Source organism: Gekko japonicus, unplaced genomic scaffold (genome assembly GCF_001447785.1).
Source record: "Gekko japonicus isolate JY-2015 unplaced genomic scaffold, Gekko_japonicus_V1.1 scaffold3221, whole genome shotgun sequence".
NCBI lineage: Eukaryota > Metazoa > Chordata > Lepidosauria > Squamata > Gekkonidae > Gekko > Gekko japonicus.
The window spans coordinates 21,557-35,296 of NW_015163704.1; the positions used below are offsets into that span (position 1 = coordinate 21,557).

Consider the following 13,740-nt stretch of genomic DNA (forward strand, 5'->3'; position numbering starts at 1 on the left):
TGTTTTGGTTCTGGGGGAGCATGTTCTGCGAGACCGAGATGCCCCGCCTGGCAACGTGTCTGTCCCATCACATGCCTTCTTTCAAACGGCAGGTGAAAGGCGACCCTTCCAAGAAAGAGATGAAGAAAGAGAGCGACGAGAAGTCTAGCTCCAGCAGGAACCCCGGGGAGAAGAAGACGACCTCGAGCGACAAAGCCAGCAAGTAAGCCTTGTCTGGCTTGGGCGGGCTTGAGTACCGCTCGTCTGAGGACGGGAGAAGCCTCAGCCCTTCTGGGCAGCGGTGAAGCCCCCTGACAGTGGGGGAGTGGCTTGCCTGAATTCTGCTGCCTGGCGGGGCAGAGAAAGCTGCCTTTTGACTGCCCCCCCCCCTTAGACTCTGTCAGGCATCTCCTGCGTTTGTTCAGACCCATCTGGGAAATTGATAGGACAGACACCTTGGTTTGGGTGGGGGGACCCCCAGTCTTTATAATTGCACCCCACAGACACGCAGCGGAGAGACATGCGTAGCCTAGAAGTGTGTGTGTATAGACAGCTGTGTTATCTCACACCGCCAAACCTGTTTGAATTTCGGTTGTGTGGACAAGAAGACGTGAGCGAAGTCCCTCCTCTTCCGACATGCAAGAGGGAACGTGGCAGGGTGGGGCGTGTGTGTGGACGCGGTGGGCTGGTCTCCGGGGGGGGGGGGGTGTGTTTGGGGGCCCGGGGGGCTGGTCTCCGGGGGGGGGGGGCAGAGCTCCCCGAGTGCTCAGATTGGCTCCCACCGCCCCCTGTATTTATTTATTTATCTATTTGAATTTTTAGGCCACCCTTCCCTGCAAGCAGGGCTCTGGGCAGCTTACCCCAAAGGTCAATGCAATAAACAAGTTAAAGCCAGCAGTAAAATAACACGATGCGTATCAGCAAATAAAACAATCCATTCCAAGATGGCAGGGGAAATTTCAGCTTCCACAACCCTCCTGGGGGAGTTGCGGAGAACGGAGGGGGTGAGAGTGTCAGACTGCATGTTGTCCCGTCACTGTCCTCACCCGAATGCCTTGCGGCACATCTCTGCCTTCCATGCCCTGCGGAAAGGTAACAAATCCCGCAGGGCACGGATGTCCTCCAGCAGAGAGTTCCACCGGGCGGGGCCCAGGAACTGCCATGAGGTGTTCTTACTTCCTGAGCGTAGCGCTCTTCTGGAGGCACACTGAGAGAGGCGGTCCCGAAGGTATGTGGGTCCCCGACCACTAAGGGCCTCAAAGGTCAAAACCAAAACCTTGGACCCGATCCGGTGCTCCACTGGAAGCCTGTGTAGCTCGTGCAGCACAGATCGAATACGTGCCATCCGAGGGGTCCCTGTAAGGACCCACGTGTCCACATTCTGGGTCAGTTGGAGCTTCTGGGTCAGTCTCAAGGGTAGGCCCACGTAGTTCACGTTACAGTAGTCTATCCCGGAGGTGACCGTTGTATGGATTACCGTGGCTAGGTCAGGATGAGACAGGTAGGGAGCCCGTTGCCTAACCTGACCTAGTTGGAGAAACGCCAGCCTGGCAACCTTTGCAGCCTGGGCCTCCATAGACACGGTGGCATCCAGAGTCACGCCCAGACTCCTGACCGTCAGTGCTGGCTGCCATCACTCCATCACTCCATCAAGAGTCAGAAGTTGACAACCCAGCTGTGCCCCCCCCCGCCCGGCCCCCCCCCCCAGGCCCAGAACCTCTGTCTTACCCGGATTCAGTTTCAGCCGACTCTGCTCTAACCAGTCAACCTCCAAACCTTTGGCTAAATTCATGGGAACGGCATCCGGCCAGCCGCCTGTCAACAGAAGTAGCTGGGTGTCATCAGAGTACTGATGGCATCGCAGCCAGAAACTCCACACCAGCTGGGTGAGGGGGGTGCATATAAGATTTTAAACAACGTCGGGGAGAGAAGTGCCCCCCCCCCCCCAGGAACCCAGCGTACCTCCTGGTTTCAGCCTCCGCAGAGCCCTGCTTACGGCTTGCTTCTTTTTAAAAGGACCCCCTCCAAAAAAGACGATAAGAGATCCGACAAGTCCGAGAAGAAAGAGAGCAAGGACAGCAAGAAACCTGAAGGTAAAGATGAGAAGAGCGATAACGGAGCCAGCTGCCCTGCGCCAGAGCCCGCTAAAACACCTGAAGACAAGAAGCGAATCAGTAGGCATTTCCAGCTGTTCTCTTTACAGCTTAGTTTTCCGCGTGGGGTGGTGAACCCGGGATTCTGGGGTTGCAGCCTTGTCTCCACAACAAGGAGGCAGTGAACTCGGGGGGGGGGGTTGTGTTGGTTGTGTCTGTTCATGTAGCCTCGTTGTGATACTTTAGCTAGGTAAGGGGTTGACGTTGTGAGACAGAACCCCTGAACCTCCCTTCCCGCCCTGAGATTGACAGTCCTTTTTCTCCTCCCCTTTCCCCCCCTAGAACAGTGGCTGGGGTTTCTGCTGCGTGGACCGCTCCCACGCTTCCTATTGTTTTGGGGCGTGGTCTTAGGAAGTGAGGCTGTTCCCCCCCCCCCCTAGAAACACACACACGTATTGGCCTAGCAAAAAGTCTGTCTTTTGTGTTGCCTGTGAGTGATGGCGTGTCTGTCTTGTCTTGCCTCCCCCTGGCCCAGGCGCGAAAAGCCCCAGTCACATGGTAGTCCTTGACCAAACGAAGAGAGACCAAGTGCACCCACGGCCATTTCGAAGGGGGAGGTTTGAAAAGGTGAGTGTCGCGTGAGCTTTCCTTCTCACTTGGTGAGGTTGCCCGGGGAGGGGGGGTGGGTGTCACCTCGGAAAGCCACTTGGTCAAGATTTGATAAGTGAGGTCCAGAGCCCACCGTTCTGCTGCTGTGAGATTAAGAGTGGTGGGAATTCACTCCTGCCAAGTCCTTGTGCCTCAGTCCAGATGGCTGCGCAAAAAGTATTTCACATCAGTGAGGAAGGGTGAAGGGTGGAGCATTTGCAAGCGGAGGTGGAGGGGTGCACGGCTTCCTGGGATGGGGGGTGGTGGTGCTGTGTTGGTTTTGTAGTTCGGAATCTGGAGTTCTTGGGCCCCCGGGACACGTTCTGGAAGGCCCGCTGACTTCCACGACAGCCATGCTGTGAACGAGCCGCTCTCACTCCAATGCTGTCAAACCTCTCTCTCCCCAGCCACCGATGATGAGGAACAAAGAGCGCTTTTTCCCAGACAAAATGAAGTTCCGAGACTACAGAGCCCGGAAGGACATCTTGCCCTTTGAGAAGATGAAAGAGCAAAGAATGCGGGAGCACATGGTTCGGCTGGAACGGATACGGCGTGCCGTAGAGCTCCGCAGGTAGGGACCGGGACTTTGTCCTGCAGAAGAGGGGTGTTGACTGCATGGTCTTGGGCTGTGGGCTTCCCTTCCACGAGTTGGAGAAGAAGCAGCACCCGGAGGCCAGGGCTACGCGAAAGCTTGTCCATTTGTGCTTCTTAAATGTGCAGGTGATGCCGGGTGTGTGTGTGTCCTTTCTGCGATCCTTCAGAGTTCCAAGCATGTGCTGTTGTTGGAGACCCATGTGGCAAATCAGTGGCCCCAGCCCAGGTTTTAGAAAAAGCAAAGACCTTCCAAACAGGACAGCAGCGATTCTGCTGGCCACCAAGTATTACATTTCGGATTCGGGATTAGATGAGGCCTCCTGTGCCTTCACTGGCTGCCCGGCGGGCACCCTGTCTGAATTGGCAGGAGCCCCCTCTGGTGTGGTGCTGACGATGGCTGGACTGGTCGTTCTCGGGAACATCAGCATTCGTGCTGGAGAGACCTTGCAGGAGAGGGCCTAGAATTGCCTTGGGCCTCTCTTAGATCGTGTGGGGTCCAACGCAGGAAAGAGGTCACACCTTTTGCACTGATCCTCTGAGGGAAGGCTGGGTTTCCTGGTTGGAGATTCAGCCTGAACCGTGGCCTGACCACCGTCTACCCCAGGCGAGGGTGAAAGGGGCCCTAGCCACCCCCCTGGGGAAGAGGGCCCAGTTAAAAAGGGTCCACCCACGGAGGCTCATGGATCCTACTGAATTCCAGAACCCTGAGGGGGGAGGGGATTTTGTGGCTCCACATATCCACGTTCTGTGGAGGTGATAGTGGGAGCTTGGAACTGAAGCGCCTCAGAGCTGTTGACAAACTGAAACTCAGCCCAGACAGGATGGAGGTCATGGTGGAGAGTGGGAAGGGGTTTGTGACCCCCACTTTCATGGGGCCAGGTGAGGCAGGCAGGGATGGGGATGGTCACCCCAGTGGTGCCGCCCCTGCTCCAGGCGTGCCTTGGTAGGAATTCTCTTACGAGACAGGCTCCCCTCGCCCTGGGTTGTCTGCGCCCGCTCTGCTAGCGGGAATGCAAAGCTTGCTCTCCACGGAAAGAGAGGCTCTTCTTCCGGAGGGAAGTGCCTTCTGCTGGGCAAAGGCTGCGCCCGTAGTGGAGTCTGTAGGAGGAGCTGGATGCAGCCTCTGGTCTACCTGGTTCTGAGGGAGAGAAGCGGGACTTCATCCGCCTTGCCCTGCAACACGTGAGAGCACTCCAGGGCTCTTTCTGAACAGTGTGGTCTGCAGTGTTGTCTGTAGCATGGCCTTCACCTCTAAGGCAATCTGTGTGACACAGAGTGTTGGACTGGATGGGCCTTTGGCCTGATCCAACATTGGCATCTCTTATATTCTTATGTGTGCCTGTCCTGGAGTAGTCTCAGGGAGCATTGGGCTCTGTGGCTGTCAGAAGCCACCCCAGCTCTCAAACCCCCACCTTTTGCAGGCGAAGAGAAATTGCTGAGCGTGAGCGACGCGAGAGGGAACGCATCCGACTGATCCGCGAGCGCGAGGAGCGTGAGCGCTTGCAGAGGGAGCGGGAGCGGCTGGAAATCGAGAGGCAGAAGCTAGAGAGAGAGCGGATGGAACGCGAGCGCCTGGAAAGGGAGCGCATTCGTATCGAGCAGGTATCAAATGCCCCCCTCCCACTGTCGTTGCGCGGGGATCTGCCTGCCCAGTCGTGATGTGAACTTCCTTTGAAAGGCCCCCCTGGTTAGCTGAGGTCACAAAGGCTTCCGGATGCTTGACCGGGGGGGGGGGGGGTCCTCAGCCTCATGAACACCGCGGTGCAAGGAGAGCAGCGTTTTGCCCTTCTGCTGCTTGCTTGTTCCTTGAAATGTGGCGGGATTGTGTGGACCCTCGGTCTGTGTGGATCTCTTGGAACATGGGAGTCCCCTGTGGGAGAATGAGCAGGGAGCAATCCCCTCGTGGACATGGAAATGCCGCTTGTGGGAGAGGCCGACGTGGATCCGGGCCCATATAGTCCTGCGGGAGCTTGCCTGCGTATCTGTTCCACTGGTTGAAAAGTTCCCCTTTCTGCCCTTGGCGATAAATAATGTGTCGTGAGCGTTATCTCTCTTTCTACACACAGTAAACAGCTTTATCCAGTTTCAAGTGGGCTTGTGGAGGGGGGGGGGTTGCACAGGGACTGTCACTTGGGAGCTGTGGGGAATGGGGCAGAAGATGAGTGAAGTACATGGGCCCGTTCTGGCCCTGAGAAGGCTCTGGTCAGCCTTTGGGCGTTCTGGAGCTTTTAGGAAAGAATGTCAAAACATTGGGTCTTCTGGGGAACTGTTGCGCATTTTGTAGTGATCCCAGACGGTGGGGTGCTCTCCTCTCCTCTCCCTCCCCTGGGAAGCAGGCTGCAGTTTCTGAGAAGGTGGGGCTGAGGACTTAACAGCCTCTTAGCTGTGTCTTTGGGTTGGAATCGTGGCTGGCTCTGTCCCTGCAGTCATCCCCTGAGACCACCAGTCCCCAGCGTGGTGATAAATAATGTCACACAGACTCTCAGTGAAGGCTTTTGACAAGGTGCCTGCAATCTCTGTCCCGGCTAGGAGCGTCGCAAGGAAGCCGAGCGGATCGCTCGGGAAAGAGAAGAGCTCCGGCGTCAGCAACAGCAGCTCCGTTACGAGCAAGAGAAGAGGAATTCCCTGAAACGACCTCGCGACGTCGACCACAGGTAGCTCACGTTCCTTTTCAGACCGGGGGCATTCCTCTTCCGAAGCTGATCCTGGCTACTCAGTTACTTAAGGGGTGAACAATGCCTGGCTTGTGTGTAGAATGGGGCGTCCTCCTTAAACGATCGTGGACCATCAGGACAAAGTATAGCAACTTGGTGTGAAACGTTGTGGGGAATTTCCCGGGTACTGGCAAGCCACAGGAACTGCCGGGTGCGAAGAGGGGGAGGTTGCCATTTGTGAGACGGTGTTTCAGCGAGGGCCCGACCTGTTGATTTGCTGGAGGCCGTAAGGTAGCAGCAGCACTCGGATCACACCTGTAATGTTCCCCTTCGTCTTCCGGCAGGCGAGACGAGCCCTATTGGAACGAAGGCAAGAAGATGGCCTTGGACACCGACGCTCGGTTCAGCCACGGCTCCGAATACAACCGACAGCAGAACCGGTTTAGTGACTTTGACCACCGAGAGCGGGGCCGGTTCCCAGAGGGCTCTTCCGTGCCCTCCTCCTCCTCCTCCTTCGAAAGGTGTGCGTGCGAGGGAGCGTGGGGGAGAAGGGAGGTTTTCCTTTCCGGGGCATCCATGGCTCTGTAGCGTAAGGCCGCCGGGAGTACCCTGCTATGGCTTACCGTGTGAGTAAGCTTCACACTGCCCCGCTAAGGCTGTGAGGAAGGGTGCCTTGGAAGCCAACGGAATAAAAACCATTCAACAATAAAATGAAAAAGTCAGGAATGGATCGGCAAAAGCGGTGTAACACACTGAGGGCGGTGTCCATGGAGAGCGGGATCTTGATCCTCAGAGTGGCAGGTTAAAAGGGATGGGCTGAAACTTCTCCTCGCCCAGGCTCTAACTGAGGCTTTTGCCTGGTGCTTAAATAACAGTAAGTGTGCCAACCCTGATCTGGGTAGCCCGGGCTAGCCCAGTCTCGGGAGGTCTCAGAAGCGAAGCGGGGTCGGCCCTGGCTAGTATTTGGGTGGGAGACCTCCAAGGAATACCAGGGTCGTGATGCAGAGGCAGGCAATGGCAAACCACCTCTGAACACCTCTTGCCCTTAAAGGCCCACTGGGGGTCACCATAAATCAGCTCTGACTTCAGGGCACCTTCGGCCAGGTGTGCCCGGCTGGCCTCAAGGGAGAGAGCCCCCTGCGGAGGGGCACAGAGCAGGCGGGGCTTAACTGGCAGGGGAGGCGGCCTGTGCGGTGACACGTAGCAGTTGGCTGGCACCTACCGCGTGCCCGCGCATCATCTCAGGGAGGGCGAGCAGTGTGGTCTCCTGTAGAGAGCTCCTGGCCGGCCAGAGACCTGGATCGTGGGGTCCTCTGGCTCCCGTCTCTTTCCCCTCCCCCTTCACTGCACCAGGGCCGTAGATGCTGCAGCCATACAGTTCCTCACTGCTGCAGAGCTTGTGGAGGGTGCTTTGGGACGCAGGCGTAGAGGGTGTCTCCTTGAGACAGTCTGCCCGAGAGCCGGTTGTCATGGGTGAAGAAGGTTTGGAGGGTCTTTGAGCAGAGAGAGGCCCCGGAGGGTGGCCCGCAGAGGTCAGGAAGGAGCGTTAATCTGACCTCCTCTCTGCCTCGCTGGACAGGCGCGAGCGGTTCGTCAACGAAGGCGAGGGGAAAAAGGCTCGGCCCACTGCCAGACGAGAGGAGCCGAACTTTGAGCGGTACCCCAAGAACTTCAGTGAATCTAGAAGAAACGAGGCCCCCCAGCCCCGGAACGAACTCGGGGACACAGACCGGCGGGAGGTCAGAGGAGACCGAGACGAGCGGAGGACTGTGATCGTTCACGAGAGGCCGGAGATCCCCCACGGCCGCCACCCGCGAGAGGCTGGGCCCAACCCGCCCCGGCAGACCTCGTGGAAGAGCGAAGGAGGCCTCAACCCCGACAAACGAGACGCCAGGTGACTTTTCCTCGGGGGGGGAGGGGGGAGGACAAAAGCCAAGCTTTCTCAGCAGCTTCCAGGAGATTCAAGGTCAGATCCTTGCCCCACTCTGCCCGTTGGCTGAGAACAGTGCGGTTTTGTAAACGCTGAAACCCAGGAAGCCTTGAATGGCTCGGCTTTGACGCCGTCCCTGTTGGTTAGGGGAGGGGCTGTGGCTCACTGGCACAGCATCGCCTGTTAAGAGGACCGGGCAGTAGGGGTTGTGAAAGACCTCTGCCTCAGACCCTGGAGAGCGGCCGCCGCTCTGGAAAGACAAGACTGACCAGGGGTCTGAGTCAGTCTATAAGGCAGGTTCAGGTCTTTATATCTGATATGCTTTAAGAGGCTTCCAGAGCCCATAGAAATAGACATTTCTTTTTAATCCTTACCAGATAGTATGTTAACTTCCTCCCCCCACCCGTAAAAACCCGCAGTTGAGGGGGAGAAATATAAGAAATAGTTGGGTGTCACCTTGAATGAGTGAACAGAGTGTGTCGCAGAATGATGATGACCCGTAGAGCCCTGCTGCCAGGGAACTCCCCCCCGCCCCGCCCCGAAAGAGAAGAGCAAACTTGTGTGGACAGGCTGTCTTTGTCAGTGGTCGAGGGTGCAACATTAAAAAAGCAACAATCCATATCAGTAATGTGAGAACCATTTACAGGGTTCCATCTTTGCTAGTTAGCATTCACGCAAGACCCTCTGGGTCAAAAATATTGTCAGTGCAGCATCAACTATTTTCATTGATGTTGTTTGACCATGCCCAGCCAGTATTCCTCACAGACTTATTTTCAGTGACCTAAAATATAGGTGTGTTTTGTTTTAATTGCCAATGGGATTAAAAAAATAATAATAATTAGCCTAGAAAGAACACTGACCGTAATAACATAAGTGATCAATTTTCGATTTTCGGCATGCACGCTCAGAGGTAGCACACGCTACCGAGAAGGATACAATATTGACATTAACAAAACTGGTTTTCCGTTGCCCAAAACGGGCAACATAAATCCAAGGAGGTTTGAAACTCTCTGTCCTTAGGCCATCGACAATAAATCCAGAAAGGAATACTGGCTGGGTGTGTGTGTCTTCCAGTGCTTTGTATTGCTAATATAGTTCAACTCTGTGTGGGTAAAATGTCAGCTGGCAAAGATGTAGTCTCTAAGCAAGAACCCTGTACATGGTCTTCACAGTTTCTGAAAGATGAGTAAGCTTTTTAAAATAGATGTCTGAAGACACTTGCTTGTTTGGTCTTTCGTTTCCTTGTGCTTAGCTGCAGGTCTCTGCATGTCATGGATTTTTTCTTAAAGGGTATTTTGTTTAAATCCTGTTGTTTGCCCTTGGTTTGTGCATCGTTTGCGGTCTTGTTCTCCCCCTCCTTTCTTACACAATATCCTGCCTACTCAGGGTTCGCTTTCTGTCCCTTTTGTTTGGAAGTTCCCTGAGCGGAGGGGTTCCCCCACCTTTCCTCGAGGGTTCCAGGGTAGTCAGCAAGGACTTGAGTTTGACTGGGTTGGGTTTGGTGGACTAAGGAAGTCGGCCAACTGGTGAATAGGACACCTTGCCGGATTAGCTAGATTCTTTCCCCCTCCTTTTAGAGACAAAACCGACGTGTGGTGGTGATTGATAGGGCTTTGTTTTGTAGTCGTGCTAGCTTGGGGAAGAATGCCCCCGTGGAGCTGTCCGAAGCTGGGGGGGGGTCCATTTGTGGGTCTGGGGAAAGAGAGGTTCTGTCTCCAGAAGAATAAGCTAGCAGTGAAATCCACTCTGTAGAAACCTTCCGCTTGGATCCAGATCTCTAGACCTTCCTGGAGTGGGGCTTCTGTGGCTGCAGTTGTGGCCTTGTATCTTAAAGGCCCTTACCTTGGTTTTGCACGGAGGGGCTCCAGCCTTCTGGGTGGCCTATACCAGGAGGAGTGGGTGAGAACTCGACGTTTGGCTCCGCTTTCAGTCTTGCTGGAGTAGAACTGTGCTCTCCAGATGAGCCGCCGAGCCCTCCCGGCATCTCATCAGGGTCTGTGATGATGAGCCTGTGTCAGTGGGAGAGCTTGAACTCGAACAGGCCCAGCAAAACTGAGGCTGGAGTGAGAGCCTTCCAGTGCCTCGGGGGAGTATGCGAGAGTGGTCGGTCTGAGGAGTTCAGCAGCTGTCACGGCCGTGCCGCGAGAAGGGTGCCCAGTGACTGACTGTAACCTCCTCTCCTCCAGGGAGAGGCCAGAAAGGTCCAGCCGGGAGGTTCCTGGGCATACAGTGAGAGGCACTCCCACGGGGACCCGCAGCAGCACCTCCGGCTACGGAAGCAGGGAGCCCGAGCGCGGTGTGATGGAGCGAGGAAGTGGGGGACAGGTAGGTCCGAGGTCTCCGCTCGCCTGGCAGAGTGCCTCTCGCAGCCCAGCTGCTTCGTGTGCCGCCTGATCCTGGGTGCGCCGCCCCTGTGAGTCTTGGGCTGGCTGCTCTGTGGGGGGCGTCTTCTGGGGCACGCTTCCTCCCCACCTCTCTCCTTCCCAAGCTGAGCCCTCTGGGTGGCCAAGAGCACAGAGTGGTGGTGCGCAGACACGCCAGAATAATCCCACTCCCCCTAACACTGTGACTAGGTAGCCAGCAGCAGAAGGTGGCCAGCTGAAGCCAGGACAGTGGCCGCCGCCACCCCCCAAGAGCCCTGCTGCCGCCCAGCTCCCAGGCGCTGTTCGCACTCAGAGCTGGCTCCTTCGGTGGGAGAAAGTGCTCTGAACCCCGAGGGCTCCTGGGCCCCCTGCCCCTTGAAGGCGCCACAAGGCAGCATCCAAATCCTCAGAATTCGAAATGGTCTGGAAACCAGGAAGCAGCCACCGAAGCCATGTGTTCCCTGGCCCGTAGCTATGCAGCTGCTGCTTCTAGTTAGGGTCCGTGGGTGTTGGGCTGTAAAAGTCTATCTGAGTCGAAACGGTGTCCTCCCAGCAGCCTCAGCCGGGTGGCTATTGGCGGGGCCGGCCCTGCAGGCAGGTCTCTCCGCCCGTCCAAGCACTTCCTGTCTTTCATCTGGCATTGAACTGGGTGGGGGTCAGCTTTGCCCGTGGGAGAGTCTGCCTGGTGATCCCCTGCCAGTGAGTGCGTGGCCTTCTCCATGGGCCTCTCATGGGAGCACCCTCCAAGGAGGCCTCTGCTCAAGTGGCAACGGTTGCTTGGCGTCAGTCCTGTCTCCCATCCCCGCTTGTTTCGGGAGGCTCAAGCTTTCTGCGCAGGGAGCAAGTGGGGGGACACAGCCTGCAAGTGCCCCCCCCCCCGGTGCCTTTTGTGTTGCCGTGCACCATCCAGTCTCAGTGCTGAGCATGACGTGGAGCTCCTGCTGCAGAGCCCAGCTGGAGCTTCTGTCCTTGGCTTTCCCCGGGGGACCCATACAGGGCAGGGCATCCCTGCTGCAGAGCTTGTTCTAAAGACCCTAGTCCCCGGGGCACCTTGCGTGGCTTGCCACGTGTGGCCAGGCCTCACTCAGGGCTTGGGCGCCAGCAAAGTAACCGTCCCGCTTTCCTTCCCAGCATTACAACGAGGACCGCCACGTGGTTGAGCGGCACAGCCGCGACAGCGGGCCCAGGAAGGAGTGGCACGGCCCCAGCTCCCAGGGCAGCGGCTACCACAACCCCAGGCGGATGGGCAACAGCCGGGCAGGAGGCGGCATGATGGCCCCCCACTCAAGGTACCCGCTTCCCCTTCCCCCCGGGCTCTGAGAGCGGAGAGCACGCGTCGAATCAGGATTTGTGGGGCTCGGCTGCACAGCTGTGGAGCTGGAGGTTGTGTGGCTTGATGTAGAACCCGGGAGCACAAGTCGGCCCGTAAGCCTGTCAGGATTCCTTAGCTGTTGGCGAGTCGCCATCGCCCTCCTTGGGGGGGGCAGCCTTCTGCCCGCAGGAAGCTCGGGGGGGGACACACAGCCCGGGGCCTCATGCCAGCCTGAGGCCCACTTCTTGGGGACACCTGAAAAGAAGCCCCCTCCCCCCCCCCGGAGGCATTTGCGCAGCTTTCGTGACCTCCCCCCAGCTGCACATCATTCCAGTTCAGAATGATGTGGAGGAAATGCAGACAGTGTCCTTCTGCCATCTCCCCCTCCCCACATACAAAAGCACACCTGGAGTGGTGTTCTATCCCTGAGGCGTCCCTCTGTGTGTGTGTGTGTGTGTGTCCGTGTCCCAAGAGCAGTAGCTGTTCCTCCCTTGTTGGCGTGCCCTTCTCACCAGGGTTCCTCTAAGCTGAGTTAGTGTGAGCTGACTCACAGTTTTCAGCCTCTGGGGGAGCTTGCAATGCTCAGCCATTTCATGTTCTTCCCCTGGGCCCTAGGCTCAGACCATTTATATTTGGGGGTGGGGGGGACTAACTACTGTTAAAATATAGAGTTCAACCAACTCAAGGAACTCCAGTTTTGCAGGGAAATATTAGTTTTAACACACACACACACCCTCCTAATGTGTGGCTCCAGCGGAATAGCTGCTGTAATATCGTTGTGTTTTTCTGTGTCCTTTATAAAGTTTCTCTCTCTGCTGCCTGGCATTACATTTTATGACACAACAAAATCCCATTTACGTCAAATCCGGACCTCATAACAAATGAGTTCGATACCCCTGGTGTAGAGCCATCTCATTGCACTTTCCTAAAGCCCCGTTGAAGTGAGCATCTGAAGACTCAAAAAGTTGGCACCTAACCGTTTTCTTCCTTCAACTTTCTTTCCAGTAATTCTTCGCCCATTAACAGAGTTGTACAGATCACGGGCAATTCCATGCAGCGGGGGAGCAGCTCCGGATTCAAGCAATTCAAGGGCGGACCGCCGCGAAGATTCTGAGCCCTCCTTCGCCCCTCGGTTTCAAGATAACTTATTGGAAACCTCTTGTGAACAAGAAGCCTTGGCTTGAACACCTTGTATTTTTTTTTTAATTTTAACATAATTTCCCCCCCCCCTCTTGTGGAGGCATTTTAAAACAAGTTAGGTTGTTGGGTTTTGGATAGTTCCTTGTACCTTTGGATGAGCGTCTCCCCCCGTAGCACTAGGAGCACGGAAGTCTGAATTGAACATGTGGCAGCTGCCGTTTGGAGGGAGGGCTCATTTTGCGCCTGTAGTTTAATTTACCAGCATTAGCTCTGTGGTGTATCAGGCTTGACGACTTAGGTACTTCTCACACAACTCCCTCCCTAACCAAGCTGTACACCCCCACCCCCCATACCGCTGGTAGAGACCAAGGTTGGGTTGGTTGCATTTCCGGGTCTTATTATGTAACCTGTTTTTTGCAGAAGTTGTTCCACTGAGTGAATCTGTATCCTGGCTTATGTACCCTTTTGAAATAAACCTTCATAATCTATAAAAGCTGTCTGGAATGTCTGCTGGTAGGGAACCGGGCGGGCTGGCTGTCGATTGGTAGGCGGCTTCCTCTTTTTGCCGTCCCCTGCGGCTTGAGGTCAGATCCCAATAAAGCCAAACATGCAAAGAAGCAGTCTGCGTAAATGCAAGCTGCAAGACACTAACCCCCCCCACACACACACACAAAACAGAGCCTTGCACACTAGCCTGTTTCATGTGCTGGTGGAATCGGGGCTTGAACAGATGCCGGGTCGTTGTTTGAGCTGCAGAAGCCGTTTTAGTTCTACCAGCCTGTATCCTTTGCAGGAGAACCTAGGCCAGCCTAATGTAAGAAGCAAGCCGTGGGCTCGGGGCCTACTTCCATTTATGGCTAACTTTTCTCCTCCATGGGGATTGAGTGGCTTCTATCATTTTTCTCTCTTCCCTTGTATCTGCACAACAGCCCTGTGAGGTACGTCGGGCTGAGAGTGTGTGACTGGCTCCCAGATCCTAGTCTGGCATTCAACCCCCCTTTACCACGTGGGCTTCCAGCAACTGGCT

At 55.9% G+C, this 13,740-nt stretch overlaps 1 protein-coding gene across 2 annotated transcripts in view; it reads left to right on the forward strand.

Annotated features, from left to right (window-relative positions):
• The window catches only part of SLTM (SAFB like transcription modulator), a 34,130-nt gene extending 20,960 nt beyond the window's left edge, over nt 1-13,170 (forward strand). The window contains exons 11-21 of one of the 2 annotated variants that reach the window (XM_015407828.1): nt 93-202; nt 1,996-2,153; nt 2,608-2,699; nt 3,128-3,291; nt 4,736-4,916; nt 5,844-5,968; nt 6,313-6,489; nt 7,548-7,862; nt 10,085-10,223; nt 11,393-11,550; nt 12,579-13,170. In XM_015407828.1, the coding sequence (XP_015263314.1) occupies nt 93-202; nt 1,996-2,153; nt 2,608-2,699; nt 3,128-3,291; nt 4,736-4,916; nt 5,844-5,968; nt 6,313-6,489; nt 7,548-7,862; nt 10,085-10,223; nt 11,393-11,550; nt 12,579-12,687 (1,728 nt within the window). In that variant the 3' untranslated portion in view covers nt 12,688-13,170. The remainder of the gene's footprint in view (nt 1-92; nt 203-1,995; nt 2,154-2,607; nt 2,700-3,127; nt 3,292-4,735; nt 4,917-5,843; nt 5,969-6,312; nt 6,490-7,547; nt 7,863-10,084; nt 10,224-11,392; nt 11,551-12,578) is intronic. The other variant, XM_015407829.1, reaches the window with a different exon arrangement.
• The last annotated feature ends 570 nt before the right edge of the window (nt 13,171-13,740 follow it).